General features: G+C 42.8%; 1 protein-coding gene across 4 annotated transcripts in view; it reads left to right on the forward strand.

The window, feature by feature from the left end:
* Positions 1 to 27,920, forward strand: part of sema3fb (sema domain, immunoglobulin domain (Ig), short basic domain, secreted, (semaphorin) 3Fb) — a 56,945-nt gene that overhangs the window by 16,623 nt on the left and 12,402 nt on the right. For 2 of the 4 annotated variants that reach the window (XM_034868713.1, XM_034868712.1), the window contains exons 3-10: positions 18,408 to 18,568; positions 18,931 to 18,993; positions 19,488 to 19,607; positions 20,952 to 21,041; positions 22,729 to 22,822; positions 24,907 to 25,026; positions 25,282 to 25,421; positions 26,582 to 26,696. In XM_034868713.1, coding sequence (XP_034724604.1) covers positions 18,408 to 18,568; positions 18,931 to 18,993; positions 19,488 to 19,607; positions 20,952 to 21,041; positions 22,729 to 22,822; positions 24,907 to 25,026; positions 25,282 to 25,421; positions 26,582 to 26,696 — 903 coding nt within the window. The remainder of the gene's footprint in view (positions 1 to 18,407; positions 18,569 to 18,930; positions 18,994 to 19,487; positions 19,608 to 20,951; positions 21,042 to 22,728; positions 22,823 to 24,906; positions 25,027 to 25,281; positions 25,422 to 26,581; positions 26,697 to 27,920) is intronic. The other 2 variants (XM_034868715.1, XM_034868714.1) reach the window with 1 other exon arrangement.

Raw genomic sequence — 27,920 nt, forward strand, 5'->3', positions numbered from 1 at the left:
TGTCTCACTTAATTGCTGTCAATTAAAATGTTTTTCAGAAAGATCATGTGGGCAGGACAGGGGCCAGGAGGATCGCGAGAGGCTCGGTCTTGTTCACAGCTGTGGATTGCCTGCAGTGTTGATGCAGAGAAAAAGAGAGAGTGAGAGAGCGTGTGAGAGAAAGTGAGGTTAGGCTGCTGGGTTGAGCAGCCCAACACAAGCTTTAGGTGTGTTTCCTGTCCAAATCAGATTAACAGATTCTGTCATTGCAGTAACTGAGAGGCACCTTTATCAAGATGTAAATGCACAGAGTGAGATAAAGCTTAGCTGAAAGTGCTGTTGATTTTTAGAAGTGTAGATCTTCTGTAAAGAGATGATAGACTTTTTGGGGAAAATGTCAGAGATGGAGACATTTTTAGCAATATTAATAATGAAATAAAAAGGTTGAAGTCACTTAAACACTATCACCTCTCCAATCTTACTTTCATTGTGCTTTATTCAAAATGATGGGAAATGATATGAACAGTATCGCCATGGCTTTCTGTGTATCTACAATGCTTCAATGGGGCCAATGATAACATGCCATTTTAACTGCCTACGCATTGGAGTTGTGTTATGTTCTGTTTGGCAAAGTGTAAAACATCTATCAGTGGTGTCTTCTGGGACAAGACCCATGATGGGTTTCATACCAAATTGAGGGTTGATTGCTGAGTGCTGCAGGGCCAGAAAAACCAGTGTGAGAACGAGGGAATTCCCTCCACAGTGAAGTTTGCTGGATATTTGGTACTTAATAGAGCCTTAAGCTGGATGTGTTTGTAAGGTAGCTGTGACCATAGCTACACCATAGGCTACAACGTGTTTGAAGTGTGCCTGCTAAAAAGGTAACTACCTGCTTAGGCTGTAGTTTTGAGTTTTAAAAAGCCTCCACTGTCTATTACTTTTCACCAACGTACATCCAGGAAAGCCATCTTCTCTGCAGGTCTTCTGCAATCACCATTCTCTTTCACAATGCATGAAACAGCATAATAATCTCATATCGTCACTGTTGAGTGAAAACCTTGTATGTCCAAAACTGTTGTTTTTCAGTTAATGATAAAAAGGCTAATTCGAAAACCTTTTATTGAGACGTAGTCCAACGAAATTACCTCGTTACAGTTTAAATATTTGTAAAACCTACAGACAGACACAAAGGGTGACCAATAGCAATGGTTCATGAAATCCTCCCACCATCGCTTGTATCAAAATGTGAATGAAAGAATGCAAAAAATCTATTTAAGGAATGTAATTAAAGCATTATACAGTAGAGGTGCAGGGTCGTCCACCACAAAAGTTGAACCCGACTCACTTTTCCCTCAACACAATGCACCATCTTCCAGCTCCACACGGCGTTGGCATGGTTGGCATGTTAAATACGTACAAGCACACATTCCTGGAATATTCTGCCATTAACATATGATAGCTAAGAAGCAGGATAATATGAACGCCACAGTGGTGGATAACTTCCCACTGTTCTGATAGTCTTCTAGTAATATAAACCACTTTTCAGTGGTTTGGCGATTAACATCAAAGTCAAAGTCCATCAAACTCATGGATCTATCACTCAAAGTCAACTTTCTGGATGATCATATGTATATACAGTATATATATTTCTCACCTTCATTTAACCAGGAAAATACTCATTGAGATTGAAAATCTCTTTTCCAACTGTGTCCTGGCCAAAACAGGCAGCATACAACCACGCACACACACAAACACAAAATACACAAAAACATAAAAAACAAATTTATTCTTCTCCAAACCTGTAGTAACACACCCTCACCAACACAGACACTTGTGTTTCTTTAACACCATGCTATTATTGGTCTAAACACCCGCTACGGTCTCAGCTCCACAGATCAGCCCTCAAGGTCCGTCAAAAGCACAACTTTGCCTCAAACTGGGATAAAGTAGAGATAACTGCAATTATCTCAGTAACACTTTTCTCTCACTAAAAAAAACTTTTTCTGGGATGCCTCCTCCCTGCTTGTTTCTTGTCTTTACCATCTAGGAATTCACTCTGAACAAAAGCTGTATTTTAGCCACTTTGCAATCTATACTTCCGACCTCTCCCGTAGCTCATTACTTGCTGCCAGAACTGCTCAAGAGGAGGGCTGCAGGGCAACAGAGTAGGATATCCTGCCTGTCAGTCAATGTCAGGGCTGTCAGGTGTACCTCGCTATTGCAGATTTAAACCCTACGTGGGGGGGAAGAAGGACTAGTCATTAAAATCTCGCAGGGAGGCCAATTTTTGATTTTTGCCAAAGCTCAGTATATTTCCACAGCTGTCAAGCTGTCTTTATGTCTGCTGCAATGTGTGGATGTCACCACAGGCACAATTGAGTTGAGAGAGACAGCTTTCCTCTGAGTTAATGAGGATGAGGGTTAAGGATGGGGGTGCAAAGATGAGGAGTTGTACATGAGATGTGATCTGCTTTTTTTTTCTAAAAGTGTTTTCTTTATGTAGACCCCGGGTGGCATGGGATCATAGACTGTATAATATTAATGGACAGCGCATTTGGTTTGGCGAAGTACTGCAAATGCGGAAGTGCCTTAAACCTGCATTCTATCTGAATTCCAGCTGGGGGGGGACACTCACGGTTGCAAATGTAGGTTGGTTTCTGTAGAAGTCTATGAGAAAGTGATCCACTTCTCACTTGATTTATTACCTCAGTAAACATATCATAATGAGTTTATGGTCTCATCATTAAAATCGATAATAAAGCAGGGGATGTTTTAGGGAGTGGTTATGATGTGATTGCCAGTGAAAGTGTGCATGGTAACATAGAGTGTAAGGGCACCTCCCTCACTCCTCCCTCTTGTCACAAATCATCACTTTTCCCAATCAGGATAGCTGCGCCCGTAACGGCAAACTCAACGACTCGTAGAAGATCTCCACAAACCAATGGGTGACATCACACAAGCTCTGTCCATTAATATTATACAGTCTATGAATGGGATTAATATTGTGGCCAGTGGATGGCTATAGAGGAATTTTGATTAAATTAAGAATTTCTGCACACGGTAGATGCACCACAGGATTTAGAGTGATTTTTCAGTGCAGTGACCCTTAAGGAATATGTTATTGAAAATATAGTCTACAGTGTTAGTAGTTGTGGTCTGTGCCTAAAATACTTTCTTTACTCTCAGTCACACTGGCCAATACAGAACGCAGAGAGGGACATGTAGTACAGGGGACCCTTTTGAGGTTTTTTTTAAGACTTTTCATCTACTTTTCTCCTCCTGTCTACCCTCTCCTCCCCTCCCACTTACTGTGTTCTGCTGTCATGCCAGCCTCGAAGGTTATAAATGACTGGATTTGGGAGCCTTTCATTAGTTTTTGTAGAGGACTCCCTTTGTAAACTTCAAATGTTTGGGGTCAAAGCAAGGCTATACACCCAGAAGAATTATGGCTGTGTGAAGTGTGAATTTGTTATTGGAATGATAAAAGGAAGTCTTAGAGGGATAGCATATCATACCACTCCAAAAAAACAACAGAATGGTTGTTAGAGGGAGTGTGGATCTGTCAAATGTGGAAGGCAAGTGTTCAAAAAAGATTCATACAGGTTTTGTCTCTACCTGGTTGCAGTGCAACACTACTGGTAAGCTGACCTCTAAGTGCACTCAGTCTCTCGGAGAGATGGCAGCCTGTGACAGACCGTGATGCCGCTCCATTAGCTGAGATAAGGCAGGCAGGGATTGAGAAGCTCAGATCAATGAGTCATTATGGGAAGTGCAGAGCTGTGGCCACAAACGCTGCCAGAGCGGGATGCTTATAGTTGTGGCTTAGCGGCAACGCAGCCAAGCAATTCCTTTAGCCGCTTCCCACCAGCCTGTAGTGAGGCCATCCTGGAAGAAAAATCCAGCAGGATTTTCACCGGATTAACGATAGATTCCAGGTTGAATGTGCTGTCCAGGAATGATGAGATAGGGCATCAACCCTTTCAACTGACACATTTTAGATTGAGCCGAGCAGCCATTAGGTTTCTCACCTTGACATGGTTTACTTTAATTCTCACTTAAGGATTCTGCTTTTCTGTGGAATGCAGTACATGTCAGGCTTGGCTCTTTTCTTTGGTCTCAGGTGTTCTTTTCTGTGAAAAAAGGATTTAGCTTGTTGAAAAGAAAACTGGATGGGGCGGCCTCTGGGTCCTGCAGCGGCGCAGGTTTCATCTCCAACCTGCTGCCCTTTGCTGCGTGTCATCCCCCATTACTTTCCCTCTTTCCACTCAATCTACTATCACTACAATAAAGGGAATAATGTAACACAAAATCATCTCAAAAAGAAAAGAGAAGAAAACTGGGTGATTAGCTGTATTTCCAGCATCATTATGGTATCTTAACCTATAAAAATGATGGCCAAACTACAGAAATAATAAATGGTTGTAATAAATGAATTTATGTATATACTTCCTTTATCAAGCGCTTCCTCTGGTGCTATCTGTGGTAGTGATAAGCTTTTCATAACAGGTAGGGCACTGCTGACCTCTCACAATGGCTCTGACAATTTGTTTAGTGCTCATATTTAATAGAAAATGTAGCATGCACTCTTAACAGACGCACCCAAGAGAGTGGACAATGGCTACTTGTTGGCGGTTATCATGCGTTTCAAACATTATCCTTACACACTGGTCTGTTGTATCCCGGCGTGGCGACAGCAAGATAGATGCAGGAAACACATCAAGTGTGTTTCTTTATTTTTAAAATGTGTTTTGTGCAATTTAATGGATTGTGTACTGAGACCTCTTCCGCATCCCATCCTCATGCAAAGGCTACCCATTTAAAATCTTCTCTGAGGCTTAGGGCTAATAGCCACTCCTGTGTGTTACTCTCTGACTACATTTTGGCTGATATTGATCAAACTTGAAAGAGGAGCCCTTAAGTGAATGTATAAAAAGTCCTGGTAATCAATGACTGACAGTTGATGTTTCGCTCATCAAGGTCACTTTGCCAATTTCAGCATGTGACAAGTGAGAACGAGTTTTTTTTTTGTCTCTTCAGAGTTGTCTGTACCAGAGGGAGGTTGAACTGAGAGAACGACTTTCAATCACAGTGGTACTTCAGCTCCAAGAGCAGGACAGAGCGCAGCTGAAAGGAGAAACGGGGAAAAAAGAAGATTTTTGTGCCACTAGTATATTTGCACCCGGCTAGACTATCGTTTATTGACCTGAGACACAACCAATGTGCTGTTTTTGTGCATTTAAGAACGAGCAAATCACATTTTGGAGTGTGTTATTCTTAGCCATCTGATTCCTGTAATATATGCACATTGTTGAAAAGAAGATGTATAGCCTGTATTCAGAGTTAAACAAAGGCAACCTGTGGAGTGGCATTTCACCCCAAAAAAGTTAGTACACGTTTTTGTTTTAATCTGGTTGCACCTCTAGTCAATTAAACATATTTTGACAATCACATTTCCTCTTAATGTGTTTAAAGGTCCCACCTTTTTGGACTATTTCTGTTTGACTGAGAATGTGAAAAGAGAGGAGAGTCCTCCCCGTATTGCCTTTATTGGGGAAGCCATGAAGTGTTGATGGTGGGGTTTAAAGAGGCCATACTGAGGGGGTTTAAAGGGAAAGAATAAGGATGCTTTGGCAGTGTGTCTTCTTTTTTTCTTTCCGAGGGCTGAGGTTTTGATCAACATTGCCAAAGCAAACACCTCCGCGTTCCACCACAGATGAACCAATAAGAACCTTTCACACGCTTCTTGCTTTCAGTACCTTCCATCAGGATTTACCTCATTTCTGCTTAGTTTGCATGCTGATTTTGCATGTGTAGAGGAACTGGACACTTTCAACGTGTATCCATTACAGCACTGTAATCTCATGTAATCACTCTGCATCTGATGCTTGTATCTTCAGCTGCCGCCTGTCCAAACAATCACAAGTCACGCTTGTTGTGTGCAAGGTGCTTAGCTCACATATGTGCTCGCTATGCATATTATCTATACGTGTGTGAGCGAGAGACCAAGGGATGAGGTCCACAAACACATCTCTCTCTCACCCACTCTGTCTGTTCTCTCTCTATCCATCTCCTGCAGTTATCGGGCTGATTGTGTCACCCTGTGAGCTTCAGGGAGATTACCAGTGACAAACTGGGAAAGCTAAATCGGCTTGGTAAACTCAGTGACCCTGCAAACCCCCCCCACTATCTCCTTAACGCAACCCTACATGGACATAGAGAATGGTCTGCCAAAATAACAATCTTAACACAGATAACCCTCGAGGTGAAGAGTGAATTTAAATGATGAATGTCCAAAAAATCCGGCTGATGTAATGCGCTTATGTTGTGAAAATTACTTTGTTGAATAGAAGAAATGAAATGGACATTGTCAACAAAAAAAAGGTCCCAAATTATGGTTAGGGTTGTGGACAACAGGTAAGTTGTAATATGTAAATGTACCTTAACTCTTGATTATATTTCTAACGTTTTTATGGACCCAGAAATTACATTGGTCAAGTGATGATAACCTCTACCAGCAGATTGATTCCTCACGTCTTAAGGGAGCCTATTATCTCCTTCTGAGTCTGAAAGAGGATAAACGTGCAGAGCCTTGGAAGACCCTTAAAAACGACCGTGGTTTATGAACAGCAGGCTTACAGCAGAGAGTGACTTTTGCTCTTTACTCTGAATGGGTCTCCTTTAGTGCCTGCAGAACCGTGCTGGTTCAGAAGCGGTGAGGGAAGGCTTACGCCTCAACAGAGCTAGTTTGCACGATGTGTCGGAAATCAAATGTGTTTATAGCTGTTCCAAACGGCCACACTGGAGGATGGAGTCATAGAGGGAGGGAGTCTGTCCTGGAAGTAGTGTTGTGTTAGAAATGCAGACCATTTAGGGCTTTCCCTGGCTGACAGACCCAGCGAGGCAGCGACAGCCGAAACACAAAGCTGTTTATTAATGGCTAATCGCCTTAATTTCAGATGAGCGCCCTTTGAACAGAGAAAGTAATTGATGAGACAAAATGCAATGACGCTCCTGACATACGCGTGGAAAAAGGGATTTGTCCTCTAATCCCACTTCCTGTCCTCAAAGCCTGGGACTCAGGGGCGCATCGGAACTCAACTGATCGCCTGCCTCTGTCCAATGAAGGGATGAACAAGAGGGATGTCCCGTGAGCCTCCTGCTTCCATCAACATCATCAGCCTCTTCTAGAGTGTGAATAATGTTAGACCAGAGAAACTCTACATGGCAAATAAAATGGTAAAGACTACCATGGGCTGACACACAACTTCTCCTTTACCCCCCAAGGAACAGGAAGGAAAGTGCTGAGGTAGCACCACATGCACTTACACAGGACTGAAGGAGCGGTGGGAGCCTGGTGGGAGGAAGAGACCTGGAGCAGAGCCACAATGGCTGCTGTCACAATCTGTCCTGCCTTCCTGTCATTCTCAGGAAGGGGCTAGAACAACTGGCCTCCCACACTGTGACCCCACACCGCTCCAACAAATAAGGCATTCATTGCTACAGGGCGTGATAGTGGGCCACTGGTGTCACATGCATTAGGATTGCTATATCCTGTGTCTTTTCAATTGTAAATCTCCTCCTGGCATGTCAGGATGCACCTGAGAGACACAGAAATGTATTGTCGCATTGAGACAGTTTTCAGCGCTGCCTGACATAGTTTTCTCAGTGGATTCAAGCTGCCAAGAAAGATTTATTTTTTAAATCCACTGTTTCTACGAGAAGATGTTGCGCCATTGTTAAAAATCAAACCTTATTCGTAAGGAAACTATTTGGAGGGCAGTGGATGCCGACATAACTTTAAAGGAGCACAGTGTGGAAATAAGGTTAACATTGAGTTAATACCAAAAAAGTAAATTGAAAATGCCGGAGGGCAGCCTGTGGCAACTAAAGCCTGTCTTTTTGATGTCTTTTGAGGGAAATTGTTGTGTCTGGCTGTTGACATTAACATAAGATATTTTCTGTCATACCAGATATATCACAAAGATGAAACTGTGTCAGTGTATTATTCCATGAAAAACCCTGAGCAGACTCTTACAAAAAAAGGCAGATTCAGCTATTAAAAAAAATCACTTTGTTGCTGAAATTTGACAACAGCTTTCATAAGTTTGGATACAACTAAACTTAGAGGCTGAATTTGTTTTAAGAGCTGTGATACAGTGGATGTATTCAACTCTAATAGGCTACTCTCCTTAAACAATCTGTCAGTCTTCTATGTCTATCTAGTGGTGTGTTTGCTACAGCATTGCAGGGTTTCAGTATTTGAATTTTCTTCCCACAGTCCCACAGAGTTTAACACCTGTCCATTTTCACGAGCTTTAACATTTTACAGAGAGGATACTGAGAAAGAGAGATCCGTCTTCATTACAACAAGGCTGTTCTGGACTCATACCTAAGTGTTCCTTCCAGCTGCGCACTTCCTCTGGAACCAGACAGCAGAACCAGAGGCGGTGTGTGTCTCTCCCCCTGAGTGTGTCCACTATGTGGGGATTACAGTCTGACATGATGCTGAGAAATGCAAGGTTACAATAAGAAAGGCTAAAAGTAGCAGAGCTCTTTCAGTTAGGGCTTTATGTTTTGTCTTTTTTGGCTGCTCCCTCATAGTTCATCTGCTAATTTTGCAGTGCTATTCTTTTGTTCTTCTGATGCAAACACTTGAGTGTATGCTTGCCTGCTGCCTCCACTGGCTTCTGCACCAAATCAGCATTAAAATGGATCTACCATGCTAAATGTACTCGGGAAACCAGAAGGTATGCGCACACTAGAGCAGTGGTTCCCAAAGTGGGGTCAGGGGTTTCAGGGGGTCCCCTGCAAAAAGGAGAATCTTTTACTGTATTTTCTGTATAATTCCATCCATATGTAACACTAACAAGAGTAAGTGTGGCTGGACAGATATCATATACCAGTGATTAATTGGTTCACGGGGTGTAGTATATTACATGTGGATCTCAACTGAGCTGGAACTCAGGGCTGGGAAGTGTTAAAGTGATGGCAGAGAGGTTGCAACCCTGAGCCCAGTGAGTTATGCTCAACATACACTTTCTCTTCCCTTTACCCCTGTTGAACACAGGCTCATTGTGATTCTGGACAGTCCATCCAGTAATGCCCCTTCACCTAAGGCAATCCCTGTTTCCTGATTCCACCCATGCTGAGAAGAGATAACACTGACCCTGAGCTTATCCCAGATTAAACCAGAACATACAGCGCTGCCAATGCTGCCCAGCAACCTCTGACCTTCTCATGTCTCCTGGCTGAGGCTGCAGGATCCATGCTGACCATGCTTGCAAAAAGCAGGTTTTGTCAAAGTCCAGGTTAGGGCATTTGTGCCATTTAAAATAATCAAAACTGCTCAGATTGCTTAAAATGGAGGCAGACACAAGTAAGTTTTCAGTAGAAAATTGAATTCACAACAACAGTGTGTATGTAGAGGTTGAAGAAGAATTGAAATGTGGGATGGGATAGGAACTAAGGCAAGATGTGTCACTGCTGAGGTGGAGACTGTTAATAAAACACATGTCAGTTAAAACACAGCCATGTTTATGCAGATGTGTGCGATTAGATCTAGACTCTCATGGGAGGATCTCCTTCCCTACTAGTTCTCCACATTTCACATCCTCCTCAGCTGGATCTCCACCTATAATCATTTTTGCTAGATCGAGGGGGATAGATGTTCATTTGTTTGGGGAGAGAACTCAGTTCCAACTGCAAATATTATTAGCTATATAAGATTTTAAAAATGAGAAAGAGATGGCATGTGTGACTTAAGTTTTGGTCATAGATTCTTCATTGCCTCTTGTTCAACCCGTTTTGTAAAATCACAACAGTCTGCTGTTACAAGATTTTCCATGAAAATAGAGACAAATGTGTAGCTCCTTCCCACACCCACACCCACACCCACACCCACACCCACACCCACACCCGCCCCCTGCCCACTCTCTGCCTGTCCATCAGCGAGCTGGGCTTTGCAGGCAGAAGGAGAGGGGCTTAGATGACGGGAGCCAGAGGCCCTGTGATAAGGCCATTTCTCCGCATGAGAGCTCATCAGAGCTGACAGTGAATACAAATTGGTGCCATTAGCGAATGGGGGTGGGTTGGACAGAGGAGGGGCGGGGCACTACAGTGGCTCCTAATTATAGAGTTGGTGAGCCCCCCCAGGGCGGTAGGGGAGTGTCACGGAGGGGGGGTGTGGGGGTAACGAGGTGGCAACAGTGGTAAACAGTATAGTGTCACATCTCACAGAGCATCATGGTGCAACTTCTGGATAATGTGAGGTCAGAAGTGATGGTTAATGATGTGTGATATGGAAGCGCTTTTAGTGTGTATCCATTATGATGGATCACATTTAACATGTGTTGAGACAAGACGGGGTCAAACCTTATCCCCAGCGAGGGGACCCACAGCAACAGAATACAAACAACATGCCATGCATTGCAAAGTAGATCCAATTTATTGTGGTTTATAACAGCTGGTGAATCCCAGCAGGGAGTCAAATCACTGATCATGTATTATCATCCTTTTTCTGGTACTCATTTGGCACTGTCAAAATGGGCTTTAGAAAGCTCCTCCTCCAACACCTTACCGACATTTGGAATGGGGTTTTGTCTAAAAATGTTGATAACTTTCCTTAACTGAAATTCTGACCACTTCATGCGTTAATTGACCACGTGTGCGAAAATGAAAATGAGGATCAAGTACAGGCTACAGGGTGTTGCTGTCGTGGACATATGTATATATTTCCCATTCAAAATATACAGTAGGCCTACAATAAAAAATAATTGAATATTTGTTAAAGAGCAATTTTAACATCCCATTTTAGCTTGGACACCCCTACCCACTCTTCACAATTAAAGAACCCAAGTCTCAACCCTGACACATGTCAAGGGCCTAGAGCAGTGTTTCCCAAAGTGGGGTCAGGGATTTCAGGGGGTCCCCTGCAAAAGAGGAATACTTTTTACTGTATTTTCTGTATAATTCCATCCATATGTAACACTAACAATGACATGACTATTAGACTGATAGACTTAATTAGCTTTGTAGCAACTAATTTGCCAATGGCTTGAATGTAAGGGACGCTTTAAATTTCTCTTTAAACTGAGAATGGACTAAAAATGATGATCACAGTTTTCAGTTTTGCAATAACAGAGTGGACTGTTGTAATACCATTCATGTTGTCATGTCGTCATGGCTTGTCAATTTAACCAAGTTTAAAGAAAGATAATAGCGAGCAGAGGTGCTTGTGTTGATGCTTTGTTCTCTGTAGGGCAGGTGTTTGCACAGGTATGCTGTTTTGTCTGTGTTTTCTCTCCTAGCAGCAAGCTGCAGAGCCTGTCTCTCCACCAAGATGCAGACACACACACACACACACACACACACACACACACACACACTCCACTCTGCTAAGAGCACATCACAAAAAATCACCATTCCGTGTCCCTGGGTCTTTGGCATATCTCCAGATCCTGTGCCTTTGCATTTTTGTTATCTGCTGAATGACGCGTCCTATCTGATGTGACACAGTCGTCGAGCCTTTGACCACTTTTATTATCCTCCGTCCCACAGAGTGACTAAGCCAAGGCGAGCAGCTGCTGTGTTCACATTCTGTTATCGTTCCTTTTCATTTAGCAGCACAGCTAACCTCATACCCACTCTCCAGTAATCACACAGACATTCTTGAACAACTGTGTCACTTCTCTACTGGCACTGAAGCATGCATCTTATACAAACCCAAATAACTCATGTAAATGTTTGACACAAAGACAAGTCGTGTTGAAAGGAGCTGTTGAAGAAGAGTGAAGAAGGCAATGTGGGCCCAAAGAGTTGCTGATTAGAAGTGACTCTCCTAACTAGATCGCAGTGCAGGTGCCAGTTCAGCGGCCACACACTTGTCCATATGCAGAAGAGGGTCCCTAATCTCCATCTACATGTCTTTGAGCTCAGTGATTGCCCCTATATTAGGCACTTCTTTATCTTGCAGATACAGGAAATCACTGTGAGAATGTTTTGCTAGATTAAGATAAGAGTGAGAACCACAGCCTCTCTCATATACAGGCGTCTGGATATAAGCCAACTTCACTCTTGATCTCAGTTATATTCCCAGTATACTAGCAGATACCAGCCACCAATGTGCCCAATCTTACCCTTTTTCTTCAATTCACATCACCAGCCTTAACTGTGCTCAGGAGAACAAATGCATCATTATACAGGTACATGGGCAGCAGACACTTCTTAAATATTTCACTCTCTAAGTCTCATACAAATTAATGAGAAAGTCTGTAACTTCCATACGGTAATGCATGCCATTTCCAGCAAGTCTCTTAAACCTGTGGCAATGTCACCTGTGGCGTCCCAACTCATTACTGCTCCTTGTTAAAAGTTGACCCAACTGCCAACTAGGCAACATTACAATTTTACAATAAAAGCAATGTGTCTTTTGTGCAGAGCTCCATAATTGCTATTGAAATAAAGTGTGCCTTCTGAAAAGTAATTAGACTTGTTACTGTTACTCTGGAGTTTTCCTCCTCTGCATTGACAGCATTCAAATTCTTTTGGCCAGGATTCCTGACAAATGCTGCCTTTGATGTGAGAGAGCATGCCACCTCTCCCGCCCCCTCTTAAACACCCTAATTATCACTCCTGTCACTTTGGTGCATGTGAACGAGCACACCTCTTTCTGACGGGTTGGAAACTGCCCCAGGACACTGCTCAGGTAGCGCAGCTTGTTTATGATGCGCCAGGGGCTAACGGGGTATTTATGTCACTTTGTTACACAACCTCAGAAGACAGAAGCAACACCTATTCAACACAATCATTTTCATTTTAGTGTTATTTCAGTCTAGATCATAGCTTATGTGTTCCAGTTTTAGTGGTTCACTGTGATCTTTGGACAGAAGGACTCCTGGTTCAGTGACTGCAGTTTCTAATTATCGACCACACGTTCCTCAAGGAAAAACCACAGATCCATGAATCAAGCAGGTGATTGCTACACACTTCGCTCAACATTGCTCATCGCTGCCTTCCTGTTCAGTGTCAAAGCAACAGACCGCAAACTTTTGTCTCTTCCCATCACCATCCCCCATCTCCACAGGGAGTAGCACAGGCTTCAAGCAGCAACATGCTCTGCACTGTCATTGGCAGTGGCCTGCACTTTTAATTTACCCAATTTGAAACCAGAGAAATATGCAGTGGGGTGGAACACCCATGTCAGTGTCATGGAGTGCGTGTGTGCTGTGCTGTCAAGTGCCAGGATTTGTATTTGCTCCCTCTGAATTCCCTCTCTTTTTCTCTTCTGTTTTGTTAAAACACAAAGTCTGGAGTTTTCCATGATCCAATCACTTCCCCAACACTTCTTGTGAATTTGCCAGGAAAGTTATGAGCGGGATAGGCTGTGTACTGTTAATTCACGCTGAATGCAGTAATTGTTTCTTAATGAGAGGAAGTTCTGATGTTACCGGTGTAGCAGGATACATTAACAGCTGAATATGATATATAAAATCCAGTCTTCTCTTTCCCTTGTGTGACAGCATGGTGGGAAATTATGTCATATAAGAAGGCATTAGCCAGTAGGCCTTCTTATTTCTGGCGATGTGATCTTGAGAGTGCACCGCATGCTAGTGAACCTTTCCTGTCCAAACATATTTCCAAAGTAAACTCGGCCCGTTGGCTATTAATTTAAGATGGAGAGATATGCTATAACATGCAGGCCTGCAGACCCAAAGATCACCGTCAGCAGCCAAGTATTCTCTCAGGAGGAGGACTGGCTCAGTCTGACAGCGAGGCATGTCTCTTCTCTATGTTTCTATACCTCATTTAACCAGGCAAGCTGACTAAAATACAAGTCTTATATATAATGGTCTAAAGAAGGGGCTGGATGGTGGGGCACATCCAGTACTTCCCAGTACAAGCACTGTGTTGCACCACTGGCCGCTGACCAGCTCCATTGCTTAAGCTGAGGGTTTCTAAAAAACACACTCAGCACAAGTCCTCAAACATGCATGCATGGTGACTGTGTTGCATTTACCAATGAAGTTACAGGGAATGAAGAACTCAAAGCAACCTGTTTTCAATCTTTAAAAAAAATAAAAATGAAAGCAATAAAAAATACATCGGCCATTAAATTAAATGAACCATCCGTGTTTTTTTTGCTGTTTGGCTCAATGTTTTAGTGTTGGCCCAGCTTCAGTGCTACTAGATAGACTTCCCGGCTCAACCATATTTTCGTTGAGGTGGCCCAGGTAGTGATGGTGTGTGTGAGACATTTTGGGCATGATGTGTGTAAGGATTCAAAGCTTTTTAAAAGGTTTAATTGTGTAAAACGTCTCATTAGTATTCACTGGATACATCTGTAAATATATGTACATGTTTGCTAAAGGCCTTGAAAAGACCCCAAACTATTAGAATTAAAGTTGGCGTAGAGAATAAATGTTTACAACAATGGACAATGAGTTAGTTGTGGGCCAGTGAATTTGACTTTGACATTGAATATGCTGGGATTGGCTCCAGTCTCCCAAGGGACAAACGGGTGAAAATAATGAATAGATGCAGCCTATCAATAATGGCTCAATAACCATCACTTTTTCATGCTTATCAATAGTACAAATGCAATAGCCCTATACCCCCATGTTGTTGCTTTGGCTAGATTCCACTTCAATCTTTTAACCAGCAGATTTGATTATGGTATTTTATTTTCTACTTGGAAGGTCAAACTGCTTTTTTCGGGGTGTCACAAATTATGAGTGGCATCAAATGTTTTTCCAGCAATGATTAAGTGATTAAACACGTTAGAAGGGCTCTGCACCTGCCTTACCAGAAGCACTGTGGTAGTGTCTTGATCTGTCCCTCAACGTATATGACCTGTAGCTCTGTATCAGTTGACTCTGATGCTGACATTAAAGTAGAATGTGCTCGGGACTTGTTCGACTACCTGTTCTAAAATACTGGCTATAACCTTTCTCATTGCCAGAGAAGAGTTTCGAGTTGTGGGAACCGGCTGTGGGCTGTGTCACCCAGTAGCACCTTGAGATGCTGGGAGAGAGGAGAGGATTGTCTGTGTTCAGCAGACTGAAGAGAGTCGCCCGGATTGCCTCTCACATGTGGAATTAGAGTTCACTCCTGTATAACCCCTTAACTTTCTGTGTAGTACTATACCTTTTGTATTTAAAAGATTCAAAAATGAGAAAGAAATGAAAGAGGTCTCATAAACTGTCTTCTTATTTGCGGAAGAGCATACATGCTAACGTTAGAAAAAGGTGAAGGGAAAGATAGTGAATGCTGGGATCAGATTCCCTCACCGGCTTACTTTCACCTCTAATAGAGCCATTGCCATTTCCCAAGGGGAGGCAGTGTGTTCCCGAAACAAAGCCCTTGCTGTGTGTGCAGACCCCCCAGAGTGAACCTAAACCATACACACAGTAATGGGCTACTTTAAGAGTTTATCTGGCTCTAATAGACACACTTGTACACTGCTTCCAGGCTCTAAATCTCAAGGATAAGTCTGTGTGTACGGCAAATGCTGTCATGCCCTAATGTGGCCAACAAAGGGCACAGTAGTTCAGCCACTCTAAGCCTTTCCTGTTCCAAATTGTAATCTCATACTTAGAGTATGTAGTTGTGTGTTGTAGAAGGAGCAGTGGATTTTATTTCATTTAAAAAAACATTTTTTTCAACCTTCATTGAACAAGGCAAGGCATTATAAACAGATTTGTATTTACAGTGGCGGCCTGGCAAAAGGCAATGCCTCTTGAGGGAAAGGCTAGAGTCTTCCCACCATAAAAGACAAGCATCCTAGGTAGGACTACAGTTGAAAAATAGCCAATTGGCTAACACTGGTGCATTTACAGAAATGTTCATTAATGTGCATTGTCCTAATCAAATAAACAAGACAAATAAAAGAGAAAAGTCAAAAGTTAAAAAGACAGCAGCACACATAGCTAAAATCCCCAGGCACAAGTAAGCAAGGCAGGCCCAACGATTGAGTCCGCTGTCCAGTGTATCTGTGACTTGTTGAATAGATCAGGGATCTTTTTTTTTTGCAAATGTAGGGTTAGCACCTAGCAGCACAGTCTCTCTGCATGTCTGTCCAAGCTGGTTGTGACTGGCTGTTTGCCTGGCACTAGTTTCAGTCCAGAAACCTGCTGGTCTTGTTTTCTCAGGCGGCCTGACCCTCAAGGCTGTGTAGCAGCCGAGCTCAGTCCACTGCCATAATCCGTCTTCGATCAACATTTCGTAGGAACACAATGCCATGTGCCCCTGCCTGAGGCGAAGGTTGACTTTGGGACTGAGCTGAGAAAGGCTAACAGAATAGGGAAGGATGTCTAATAGTTTGAATGACTTCATACTTTTTGTACCCAGATTCCAGGCTTCTTACTTCTTTCTTTGTTTTTCAAACTCATGGTGAGAAGTTTCAACAGTTTCATTCTTATGGTATCAGAAGACCCAATAGTATTTATTGTTTAGCATGAGCTCCATATGTAAAACATGTGCATCTTTACCCAGCTCTGATTCATTCTTTCATAAAGAAATTTCCTAAATAACACCATCATCTGAAAGGCATATAACTTTTTGATGTAATCTGCATTGTGATATTTTATATGATAAGACATTCAGGGATATGGTGTGAGGAAAGATATTAAGTTACTGTGTTGAGTTTTTGCTGTGATGTAAAATTTGGACATGTTGTGGAATACATTCTGACCAGACTATCTCTGTGTAATTGTATGATTATGAGATTAGATAACACGTTGTTTTTTAAAGTGAAGCTCTCTATAGGGTGTTTTGTTGCTATGCACTGTCCACATTCCCTCTTCAGCTGACAGATGGTCCCATCCAGCTACTCTATGACAACAAACACACACTGAGACGTTGCTGACAACCTGCTTCAGGAAGGGCTTTGACTGGACCTCGGAATGTGTGTGTATGTGTGTGTGTACTATGTGTACTTATCCTGTGTTTCAGTCCATGGGCACACACACATAAACACGGCAAGAGTGTATTGGGAGTCATCATTCAACTTAAGTCTCCAACACAAATAATCACTGGGACCGACCACATGTCGCATCTCCTCTGCTATGGGCTCTGACAGCTGTCAATCACTCTGCTGACCTGTAAACATTTCTTTGGTGGGCACAGTTATTACATCAAACTGTACAAATATAACTAATCTAATGCTATTAATCTTTGCTTATTGACGTAACACGGTGCTAAATTTAGATCTGGCAGGAAAGACTGGTAATATCAGATTCCATTGGGAGTCTGTTTGAAAATGTCTCTAGATGGTGTTTATTTTAAGGCCCAATGGTGGACATGTTGATGGCTTTGCCTGCTTTGGTGGCCAGACCTTGCAGGAATGTTCTCAGTCACTTCAAACATACTGAACATGACTGTGCATACAGAGCTTGCAAAGAAAAATTGGTTATTCATCAACTGCCCGAAACATTTTCATTGTTGACAATGAAACTTGAAATGATTCTTATTTTTACAAGACTTGGGTGTTGCTTTTAAGGTCTGACACCCCACGTTGACTACATTTCACACTTCCTTCTTTTTACTATACACTGGCACACCTCTGTTCTGATATATCATATGTAAACAGTGAAACAAAGCTAACTGTATTTGACAGTTTATCTTCTGGTTCCCCTTCACCGCAAAATTGAGACAAAATAACTAACCTCAAAGTGTGGGTCCCTGTTTCAGCTTCCTGTGGTCTGTTGGTTGTAGAATAAAGCCAAACACTGAAACAGGACTTTCCTGCTGTTTGAGTAAAACCTCTAAGTTTGTCCAACAATATGTTAAGGCCACCCTCTAATGCCTCTCCCCTAAAGATTGTGGAGGAGTATGTTTGTCTATGGTGTGGCATGGGGCTTTTTCTGTCTTAGCAGTGGCCTCTCTGCCCTGCTTGTACGCGGTTGCTGAACCAAGAAGAACATATCAAACAAACACTCCCAACACAGAGCTATAGGAAGATTGGGTTACTCTTGACATGAGAGGACTAGTCAACTGCATTGTATTACCAAAGGCACACCCCCATCTCCACTTTAGAGACTGATGTCCAACACGTGATGGAGCAGTTTAAACTCAGTATAACCTATTTACCATAATTTATAATTTGTTGTAAACATCATATTTATCTGTCAAACTACCCTGTCTCTTTTCTGACTTCCGACTGGTAGTCGCAGACAGCCATTGATGACTTCCTAGATTCTCTGATCCACTCAGGCGGTATTAAGCCATCAACACAGTGTGACAGACGCTCAGTAGCACTTGTCTCTAATGTGTGGTGTTAGGTTACAACACTGTTGGTAGAAAACCATGAGATAACTCCATACGGGTATGCAGGAGTGGCATGAGGAATGTGTCAGTTGTGCATACATCTGTGTGTGAAAATGTGCATGTGCACCACAGCTGTCATTAACGGGTTTGTTTCTGTCTCCATACAGAGCTAAGATCCACTGGTACTGCTCATCACTTTGCCTACCTCCTCAACACGACCGACTACCGGATCCTGCGTATGGATGAGGACCATGACCGCATGTATGTTGGCAGCAAGGACCACATCCTTTCCCTGGACCTCCATGACATCAACAAGGATCCACATATTGTAAGACCATTCTCATGCTCTGCCTCCCCCAAACTATGGCCTCTCAAATTGGCTGTTACACTGTGATGAAGCAAGCACCTTTACCTCAGCGTTACAACAGCTGCCCTCAGGGCAAATTGTGCGGTTCTATTGCCCCAGCAGCAGCCATTTTGGTTAGCTCACATCTAGTTTTTGCTGTGTGCACTTTTTCTGGAGTCGGGTCATTAAAAGACTGTAATTGTTGTTATAACAATCCCAGCAGGACTAATATTAGCCTGGGTGGATATCCCTTTTGCAGTTTTAGCCCAAAAATCTCATAAAAGCCAGTGATGTATAGCGGGTTGAATTGTAACTATAAAATGTCTTCTGTTCCCCCATCGCAGATCCACTGGCCGGTGTCCGAAAGAAGAAGGATGGAGTGCATTGTGAGTGGGAAGGACGCCAATGTAAGTACGCCTGTTGACAGCAATCTTAAACTCAGCAGGGTCGTTCAGCTGAGGTGATTTCCATACACTTGATAGGCAAAAAAAAATGTTGTTTTTCAAATGCATGGCCGGAGAAGCATACAGCTCTCATCATTATGCGCTATGGTTTTAATGTGAGGAACCTGTAAGAATCACCTGAGGTTCATAATTGGCCGAGTAAAGACACTGGTTCCCTTCTGTCTCGCCAAGAAAACAGGAAGGGTTTAGAATGGAGTAGAGACGCCCAGTCACTCACCATCCTCCTCTCTGCCAGGCCAGGGTGGCCAGCACTGACATATAGCTTTATGTAATGTCCAAATAAAAAGGGAAGCACAGTATTACTGGTTTGTTTCGAGACACCCAGACTTGAGCATTTGGTAAATCTCCAAGAAGTGCACCAGTAAAACATGGCTATGAATGGCTATTCATTTAGATGTTTATTGCAGGTTAATTGACTCTGGTCTTTGTGTCTCCAGGAGGAATGTGCAAACTTCATCCGCCTGGTCGAGCCATGGAACCGGACTCAGCTGTACGTCTGTGGAACAGGAGCTTACAATCCAGTCTGTACCTTTGTCAACCGCGGACGCAAACCTCAGGTTAGAATTAAAGTCTTGAGGAATGTACAAGCCTGGATGGTCATCTCTCGGTACATCAATCCAGCATACATAAACAGCTTTCTCCATCTGCATCATGTATGGCATAGCTTGACTCACCCCACCCTCTTTTTTTTCTCCTACCCAAGTTCTTACTCTCCATCCACCTTACGCTAGGTTCCCTTTACGATTTTCCTCCATCATTAAGCCTGCTCGAGGTACCATGTCTCCACGTCTGGCAAAGCAGCCAACACAGCTATACCAGCACACAGCTGTCATCCCCAATGAGCTGTTAAAGCTACTCTGTTTAGTCTCAGCCTTTAATGGGACCTCTTGAATTTCCTAAACCAAGCCAGGCATCGCTACCTCTCGTTACTCCCCTTTAACACCTTACTCTTCCTTAAATATCACATTTGTTCCCTAATGATGACCAGGGGACCTTTTAAAAGGGGATAAATAAAAAGTAAATTTCCCATTGGATTCTCCCTTGAGATGTACAGTACGGTGCGGAGAAGTTGCAATGGCAAGTGTGGCTTGTATGATTCCCTTGTTGCATATGGTTCCTACATGACCCTTTACTAATGAAGGGCTTCCATCCATCCCCTCACCTATCCAGCCACCCCTTCATGCATCTAGGCCACCCGCCAGCCTCTACCATGTGAGACGTCGGGTAATTGGAAGTGGGAGATCCCATTGTGGGTTGCCAGTGGAACGTTCCAGTTCTATTCCATTAATGAGAAGGCTGTTTTTTTCTCCATCACATTGAACAGACAGGTCTGAGTTGTCCCCCCGTGTTCACCTTTCTCAACTGGGCTGGGCAGTCACCGATGATTGAAGAAACATGAAATGATACTCTCCACACAGACGCATGCACACACATATCCTAACACACATAAGAAAACTTTTTTGACATTGTTAATTCAACATTCATATAGATTGTTGTCATTTAACTACACTACTGCAGGGTATATTTTTAAGTTTCCCATTGCTTAAAGGAGCCTTGTAGCTTTTGTAAACGGTAACAGCTAAATGTTTGGCTTTGGCAGCAGCTTTTAGGGGAGTGTACTGTATGTAGCATACTGTGAGAGCCTTTATTGACTAAACTACAGGCAACCATCTGGTCAAATAAAGCTACACACATTGCCTGCAGAATCTTGCACACATACAGTATAGATTTTCCTCATGCACTTGCATTTTAGTAATCTCAGTAGTATTGGTTTGGGGAGTTTCTCACTATGTCTTGAGGTCAGCACAGATTCAAGAGATGCACGTGGAGGTCAGGGCGGTCCTTTATCAATCCACATCAGTGGCGTAACATCTAGACTGTGTTGCTGTCTCCTGTTTTAGACGTCCATGTATCTGCAGATGGCCCAGGCCAGAGGAAGGGCTAGCCGTGCAGCTGAACCCAGCGCGGTGCACGAGACACTTGGAATAAAGGTGCGATGTGGGCCCTGTCTGCACTGCAGCCCTCCACACTGCCTGGGCTTGTGGTCACCAGAAGCTTGCTCCCTCTCTTTGTGTCTGAGCACATTTTGTCACCACCATCTTTAACCTAGCCATCACTTGTTTATCTCCATTACATTTGGCATGTATCTTTTCCAGTCCGTGCGCAATCTTAAAGTTTTGTGTAATGTGGAATTGCATTTAATGTCATCTCATTTTGCCTCTCACGTGTTTCCCTCATACTTTCTTTGTTAAAGGCTAATTGTCTCAGCACCCTTTTGTATTTGTCATTGTCCAGTTGTGCTTTGCATTTGTGCTAAATGTCATGTTTTGCATGAAAGCTGGGTTATCAAGTGGAAATGGCTTCTCAATTGCTAAAACATTCTGTTGACTTTTATTTGGCTCAAATTTAATTAAACAGGCTTTCATTGCTGTTCAATGCATGGCATATTCATTTTCATTTAGCGTACATTTAGCAGCGCCCATGAACAACAGATAAACGGATCTGATTTTTCAAGATAAGATGTCCCAACACCCATCAGTTGTTCACAGCACCGAGCCCTCCACCTTCTGTAGGAATGTGGTGCCGTCTCTCCCACTAAGGCGGCAGGACTAGTCAGCATCTGACCCACTCCCACAGCAGGCTCTGTTAGCCCAGGGCAAACACCAGCCATCTGTAGCAAACTAGCTGCGCAGCAAAGGAAATAAAAGAGCCACATACTTGAACATGTCTCTACTGTTTGAGCTCTCTAAGCACTTTGAAACACACTGAGAGACTCTTACAGGACATAAAGACTTTAGGTGAAGTGGGACACTTTCAAAATGTTGCAAGTTTTTTGTAGTCAGATTTAATTAGAAATATGTTGCAACTTTTGTGAAGGGTCATACTTTACAGGAAGGTTGTAAAAACATGTTTAGGGCACAGCTTCCCTTTGGTACACATAAATGTTTCTGACCTTTTTTTACACATCAACATCTGGCATGGCTGGAAGTGAGCTGCCAGCACCTCCTTATTTGCACAAGTGGTGATTTTAATTAAAACTGAGTAGGGAATTGCACAAGGGTGCGTGTATGAGCCAACTATGTAAGTTTGGCCCGGTGGACAATGACAGAGATGTCTCCATCTCTGTACCCGTGTGAAAAATGGGGATTGGACATGCTCTGGTCTGTGAAGCGGGGCAACAGGACATGTCTTTGCTTGCCACTGATTCATTTTACTCCACTCTCATACGCAAATTCCTGCCAATCACCCCTCAGTGCATGTGTTCAGGGATGCCAAGGGCAGTGAGCATCAGTCATCCAGCCACCATCCTGGGCTTGTTATTTTCACTGTGCTGGATTATAGGTGTCAGCAGTAGGCCTGTATCGCCATAGGCACCAAGAAGCTGAGAGATATTTGGCATTCAGCTTGTTACGCTGAAAGAACCAGCCTACGACACATTGTTTTCCGCGGTAGAGTGGCATAGAGATGGATTAAAATTCCTTGCTTTCCCCGCATGTATTTTTCTGTATGAACGAGTGCTCATTATTCTAATACTTCATTTCCCATAAGGCCGTATAGGTCCCACAGGAGTCAGAGGAAGCACATTCCCTGCCTCATTTTCCCTGCACAGGGGAATCACAGTGACAAGATGAAGAGTACTGAATTTATTGCCGTCACCATATGATTTTTCCATTTCAGGAAGAAATCTTCCATTTGGAGCCAGGCAAAGTGGAATCTGGGAAGGGAAAGTGCTCCTACGACCCGAATCTCAACAGCGTGTCAGCTTTGATCAGTGAGTATAATCTGGGTTTGGTCACATGAGGGCGTGAGCATGGGTACAGTAAGGCCCAGCAGTCACATCCCATATGGATTGTTCATCTTTTATCTCCTGTTTCTTTACATGGCCTTCTTTCTGCTCATAATTTTTATTTTTATCAAACTTTGTTAACTGAAGATATTTATTGAATGCCATTGCACAATAAGTCAGGAAGGGCAGGCCAAGTGTCCTTTCCATTCTGCAACTTTATCCCACACTGAGCTGCTTAGTTCAATTGCCTAATCATTATGTCCTAAGGAATATGGCCTTGTTAGGGTCCAGATGGGCACAATAATATGTGCCTATTAATATGTGAACCCCTCACTGGGGAATTAATGGCTTCCAATCAAAATACTTTCTTTTCAGTACTTACATCCCTATTTTAAGAGTAAAATGATATTCATTCCCAAAATTACCAGGGCTTACTTCCCACGGATCCTGAATTATTTGCACATGCTTTAATAGTTAAACAATCATATACATACAAACCATTATATTTACGGACCGGTGACAAAAAAAATATGATAAACTGAATAAATGAGTAGAGAAACATAATGAATGCGGTCTCAATAAATGGTTTGATGGGTATGATAATAATGAGGAATAATCCTTCAATGAGAGATATGTTTTTTAAGGACGATGTTCATTCCTTCCAGGTGAATAATCAATGCCAGTGAGGCTTATGATGGCCTATAACGTGGGTCTAATGTTGGAGAATATTCAGTGAACCAGAATATTGAAAATTTCTACAATAACTACAATACTCTATTTTACTACCGAGAAGAAGTGTATTCCCACTTATATTCCCTATCTAGCCATCCTGTTATATTACATTTGCGTGTATAACAGCTCAGTTTAGCTCATCATCTGTTGTAGCAGTCATGAAGGCAGTGTCCTCTGTCCCTTTACACACGGACACTTAGTCAGGTCCAGACCACACAGTTGCCACCAGTGAAAGGCAATCTTCTCTCTGTGGGGGGAGACAGCGGGTGTAAATCACTGGCACTGCTTTCCCACATTAGCACAGTGCCAGCTGACCAGTATGGAACCAGTACTGTCAGCCAAGATGGATTTATCTCCCACTTCCACCAGTTAGCATCATAGAAGGAACGCTGTAGTTAGTGCTGATAAGGATTAAGAACCCCGTACAACAACAATAGGTTTATCACTGACTGCTGACTGCTCAGCTCTCCACCACATTAGACACTCCATCGCCCGTGGACATTTTAATGATATTTCATCAATCTTCTTGCAGCGCTGATGAGGACCATGACATTGAATATAATGGTGGTAGGACAGTGTGTTTTGTTTTCTGTGCTCTACCTCCTGCTGTCTGCTTACTCCATCACTGAGAGCTTTGACAGTCACACCTGCTCTTCAGTGGGGCCCTAACAGCAGCTGGAAGACCAGCACCTTTCCTTCCTGTGGCTTAACAAGACTGTTATATACATTTCTCAGTCTGCACACATGGATGTGCTCATTTTTTATGTCTTTATGGAGTGCGTGTAAAGGCTGTTTCAGGAAGTTTGAGCACTGTTTTCGGTAACGCTTTCTTTTACCGCTAAATTCCTTGTGGTTTCCTCGGAAGTTTCCTGGAAAGAACAACATGAGTTGCTACTAATAACAATAAAATATCACCCGTATATTTATTTTAGCTTTTAAGAGCCAAAAAATGTTACAATGCTTTAATTGTTGGGAGGGGTTTGCAATTGGTTGATGTCCACAGGAAGTTCCTTGAACGAAATACTAAGATCTTTATGACAAAAGTAAATAATTCAGATCCCTTAACCCGAGTAGATTTATTATTGGAAACTTAATTGTCTTAATTGTCTTTCTTAATTGACTGTGCAAATAACATTTCACTCACAATTTTGTTCACAATCCTGTACTATACCACTGGGCATAACTAGATCTACCCTGCAATACATAGACAATGATGTTCCATATATCTATGTCTTTGACATGGAAATGTTTTGGTGTTTCACTAAACTGAATTGTTTTCTCTCTCTCTCTCTCTCTCTCTCTCTCTCTCTCTCTCCCCCTCTCTCTCTCTCTATCAGATGGTGAACTGTATGCCGGGGTCTATGTTGACTTTATGGGAACAGACTCTGCCATTTTCCGTACGTTGGGGACAAAGACTGCCATGCGGACAGATCAGTACAACTCCAGATGGTTAAATGGTAAATGTCCTATTTAGCCTATAAATGATACACCCACTTTCACCGAGTGTGTGAAGACTTCTCCGACTTCCTTTTCAATATACAAACAGGGTTTCAAATGTATGGCTGAAACGAAAAGATCCTGGTGTTTTGCATATATGTTTACAACCCCTTAACAAGTGATAAACAGGAAATGCTGACAGTTTACACAAGGTTTCAGCCAGATGTTTTCCCAAATTTATCCTCCGCCTGAGTCACCACCTCTTTTCCCCACAGACCCCACTTTCATCCACGTACAACTCATCCCCGACAGCGCAGAGAGAAATGACGACAAGCTGTATTTCTTCTTCCGGGAGAAGTCCTCTGAGATGGGCCATAGTCCTGTGACCCAGTCTCGCATAGGACGCATCTGCCTGGTGTGTACACAGTGAGAAGCGTGTTTGTTTTGGGGTGTAAACATAATGAAAAGAAAACCTGCATCGATATGAAAAACAGGCTAGAGACTCCTGAGGCGAACTAGTTATTTGGTCAACGCTGACGTGCTGGAATCCACATGTGTTTTTAACCTTCCTGTCTACAATGCATCCCTCTGTCTGGGAGGTTGCCCTCTGACCTCTGACCCTGCGATCTTCTGACCTTTTCTCCCGTGTAGTCCTAAAACACTTGAGCTTTTTAGTGTACATAGCAGCAAATTATTTTCTCTGTCAGAGTCGTTCTAAGTTAAACTTCCACAAAAGCTGATATGCTCTGCAAATATAAAGTGAGCTCAGCAAAAAAAACAAATAACAACAAATTTCTCTCTGAACGCTCACAGGGAATCGAATAGTATTGATATGGTGAGTGTGAGTGTATGCGTTCCCTTATGGATTTGCGTGCATATGTGAGTGGAACAGCGGGTGTATGAGCACGGGTATGAGTGAGAAAATGTGGCGTACGTGTGTTCGTTGCCTCAGCTGTTCACTGTTGTAATAATTTGAAGGGGTCAGGTGCTGACCCGGCACACAAACACTCATCACCATCTCACTAGGCTCTGCCACGGCCTCCGGAGACCCGGTCCTGTCATTCTTACCTCGCCACACATCTGGATACTCTTACTTCCACTATCTGCACGCTGCACATCACCAAAAACACACTCAGCCGTATACTGGAATTACCCTGGAATTTATGAAAACATTTCAACTCCCAAAAAGGGGATTCATCCGAAGTGCATGAAAAATGTGAAGCCTACGACCACCATTTAAAATGAAATATCAAAACATACAGTACAGTACATGCTTTCTCCAAAGATGCTGATTATGGAAGAGGACTTTAAAGCACATACTGGTCCCAGCTCTTTTTTACTGGGGTAGATTCTGGCCTTGCTCCACCACAGATGGAAGAGTCTAAATAGGAGGAGACAGTGTTTACCATCTACCCCACCCCCCCTTCCTTTTAGTTTCCTGGCTTTGCAAACCCACATGTACTGTATATTGTGTGTGGGTGGCTCCACCTGTTCTTTTTTTCATAAAGAGAGAGGATGTGTGTTTGAGCGAAATGATGGAGAAACTCTTCTGTGTCACTGCCCTCTCAAATACAGAATGATGATGGAGGCCACTGCTGTCTGGTTAACAAATGGAGCACCTTCCTGAAGGCCAGGCTCATCTGCTCGGTGCCAGGGGCCGACGGCATGGAGACGCACTTTGATGAGCTCCGTGAGTACAAAGACGCCTGAGATTATGCTTTGGTTCTCTTCCCTATTTTCAGTTGAAGTGGTGATCTGTAGGTCACTTAGTGTGGGTGGGGGTGTTGTATACACTTTGTTGTCAATCAAATGTGCTGTCAGGCCTGTGATGTCTTTCCCTCCTGCTTCACTGCTCTTTCACCAGATTGCATCCTACATATCCAGCCCTGCAACTAATTATTGTTATCTGCATATTATTTTCTCTGTTGAGTAATCATTGTCTATTAATGTCAAAATGCTTGCTTTATCTTACCAACAGTCCAGAAAACAAAGATGTTTAGTAATGCGTCAAATTCTTACATACATTTCTTTTATTAAAACATTGTGTCAATCTGTAACATGGAATAGCGAAATTCGTCTAAAAATAGAAATTCTGCTTTTTGCCTGGAAAGATTAGTGTTACTAAAGTCAAGAACTTTTGTTACACACTGTTTTTTGAAAGTAATTATACCCTTTCTTTGTGCAGTTAATCATTTTGACAGTAGGTATTAAATAGCAAAGAAAAAAGTCATAAATGACACTACTGGATTTATTTGAGACATATTCATTTTCAGGTTGCTGTCATGTATGATCAAATCTGTAATATTAGGTAGACAATCGTCTACTGCAGGGTCTGTTTCTACGGCAGCACCTGCCAAGAGTGTGCTTGTGCAGACACACGCACTCTCAGTCCCTGGCCCATATGGCAGGCCACTCCATCCCATCACATGGCCCATACAGCGTACTGAAATGAGAATGACAAACATAATACCACCACTGTAGTTGTTTTCTTTAAAAGTGTGTGTGTGTGTGTGTGTGTGTGTGTGTGTGTGTGGGGAAGGGGTGTTCTGATGGTGGGTAGATCATATCACCAAGCTGGAATGTCTGTGAGTGTGAGACTATAAGCCTCTCCAGGGGAAGCTCTTTCCCTTTCTCTCTCACTGGTTTAAAATAGAGCCAAATAGTGATGTGGGACTGATGCGTGAGGCAACTGTTGCTCTTGAACTAATCTCAAGAATGAAAAGTGCCATGCCTGTTGAATTTGATGATAGTTGTTTGTCTCTTTATCTCTCTGACACATTCCTTGCTTTTATCTCAACTTGCTTGCAGTTTTAAAAACACTGCTTTGTTTTTACAGATGACATATACACTCACCGGCCACTTTATTAGGTACACCTGTCCAACTGCTCGTTAACACTTAATTTCTAAGCAGCCA

Source organism: Etheostoma cragini, chromosome 4, assembly GCF_013103735.1.
Source record: "Etheostoma cragini isolate CJK2018 chromosome 4, CSU_Ecrag_1.0, whole genome shotgun sequence".
Classification (NCBI taxonomy): Eukaryota; Metazoa; Chordata; class Actinopteri; order Perciformes; family Percidae; genus Etheostoma; species Etheostoma cragini.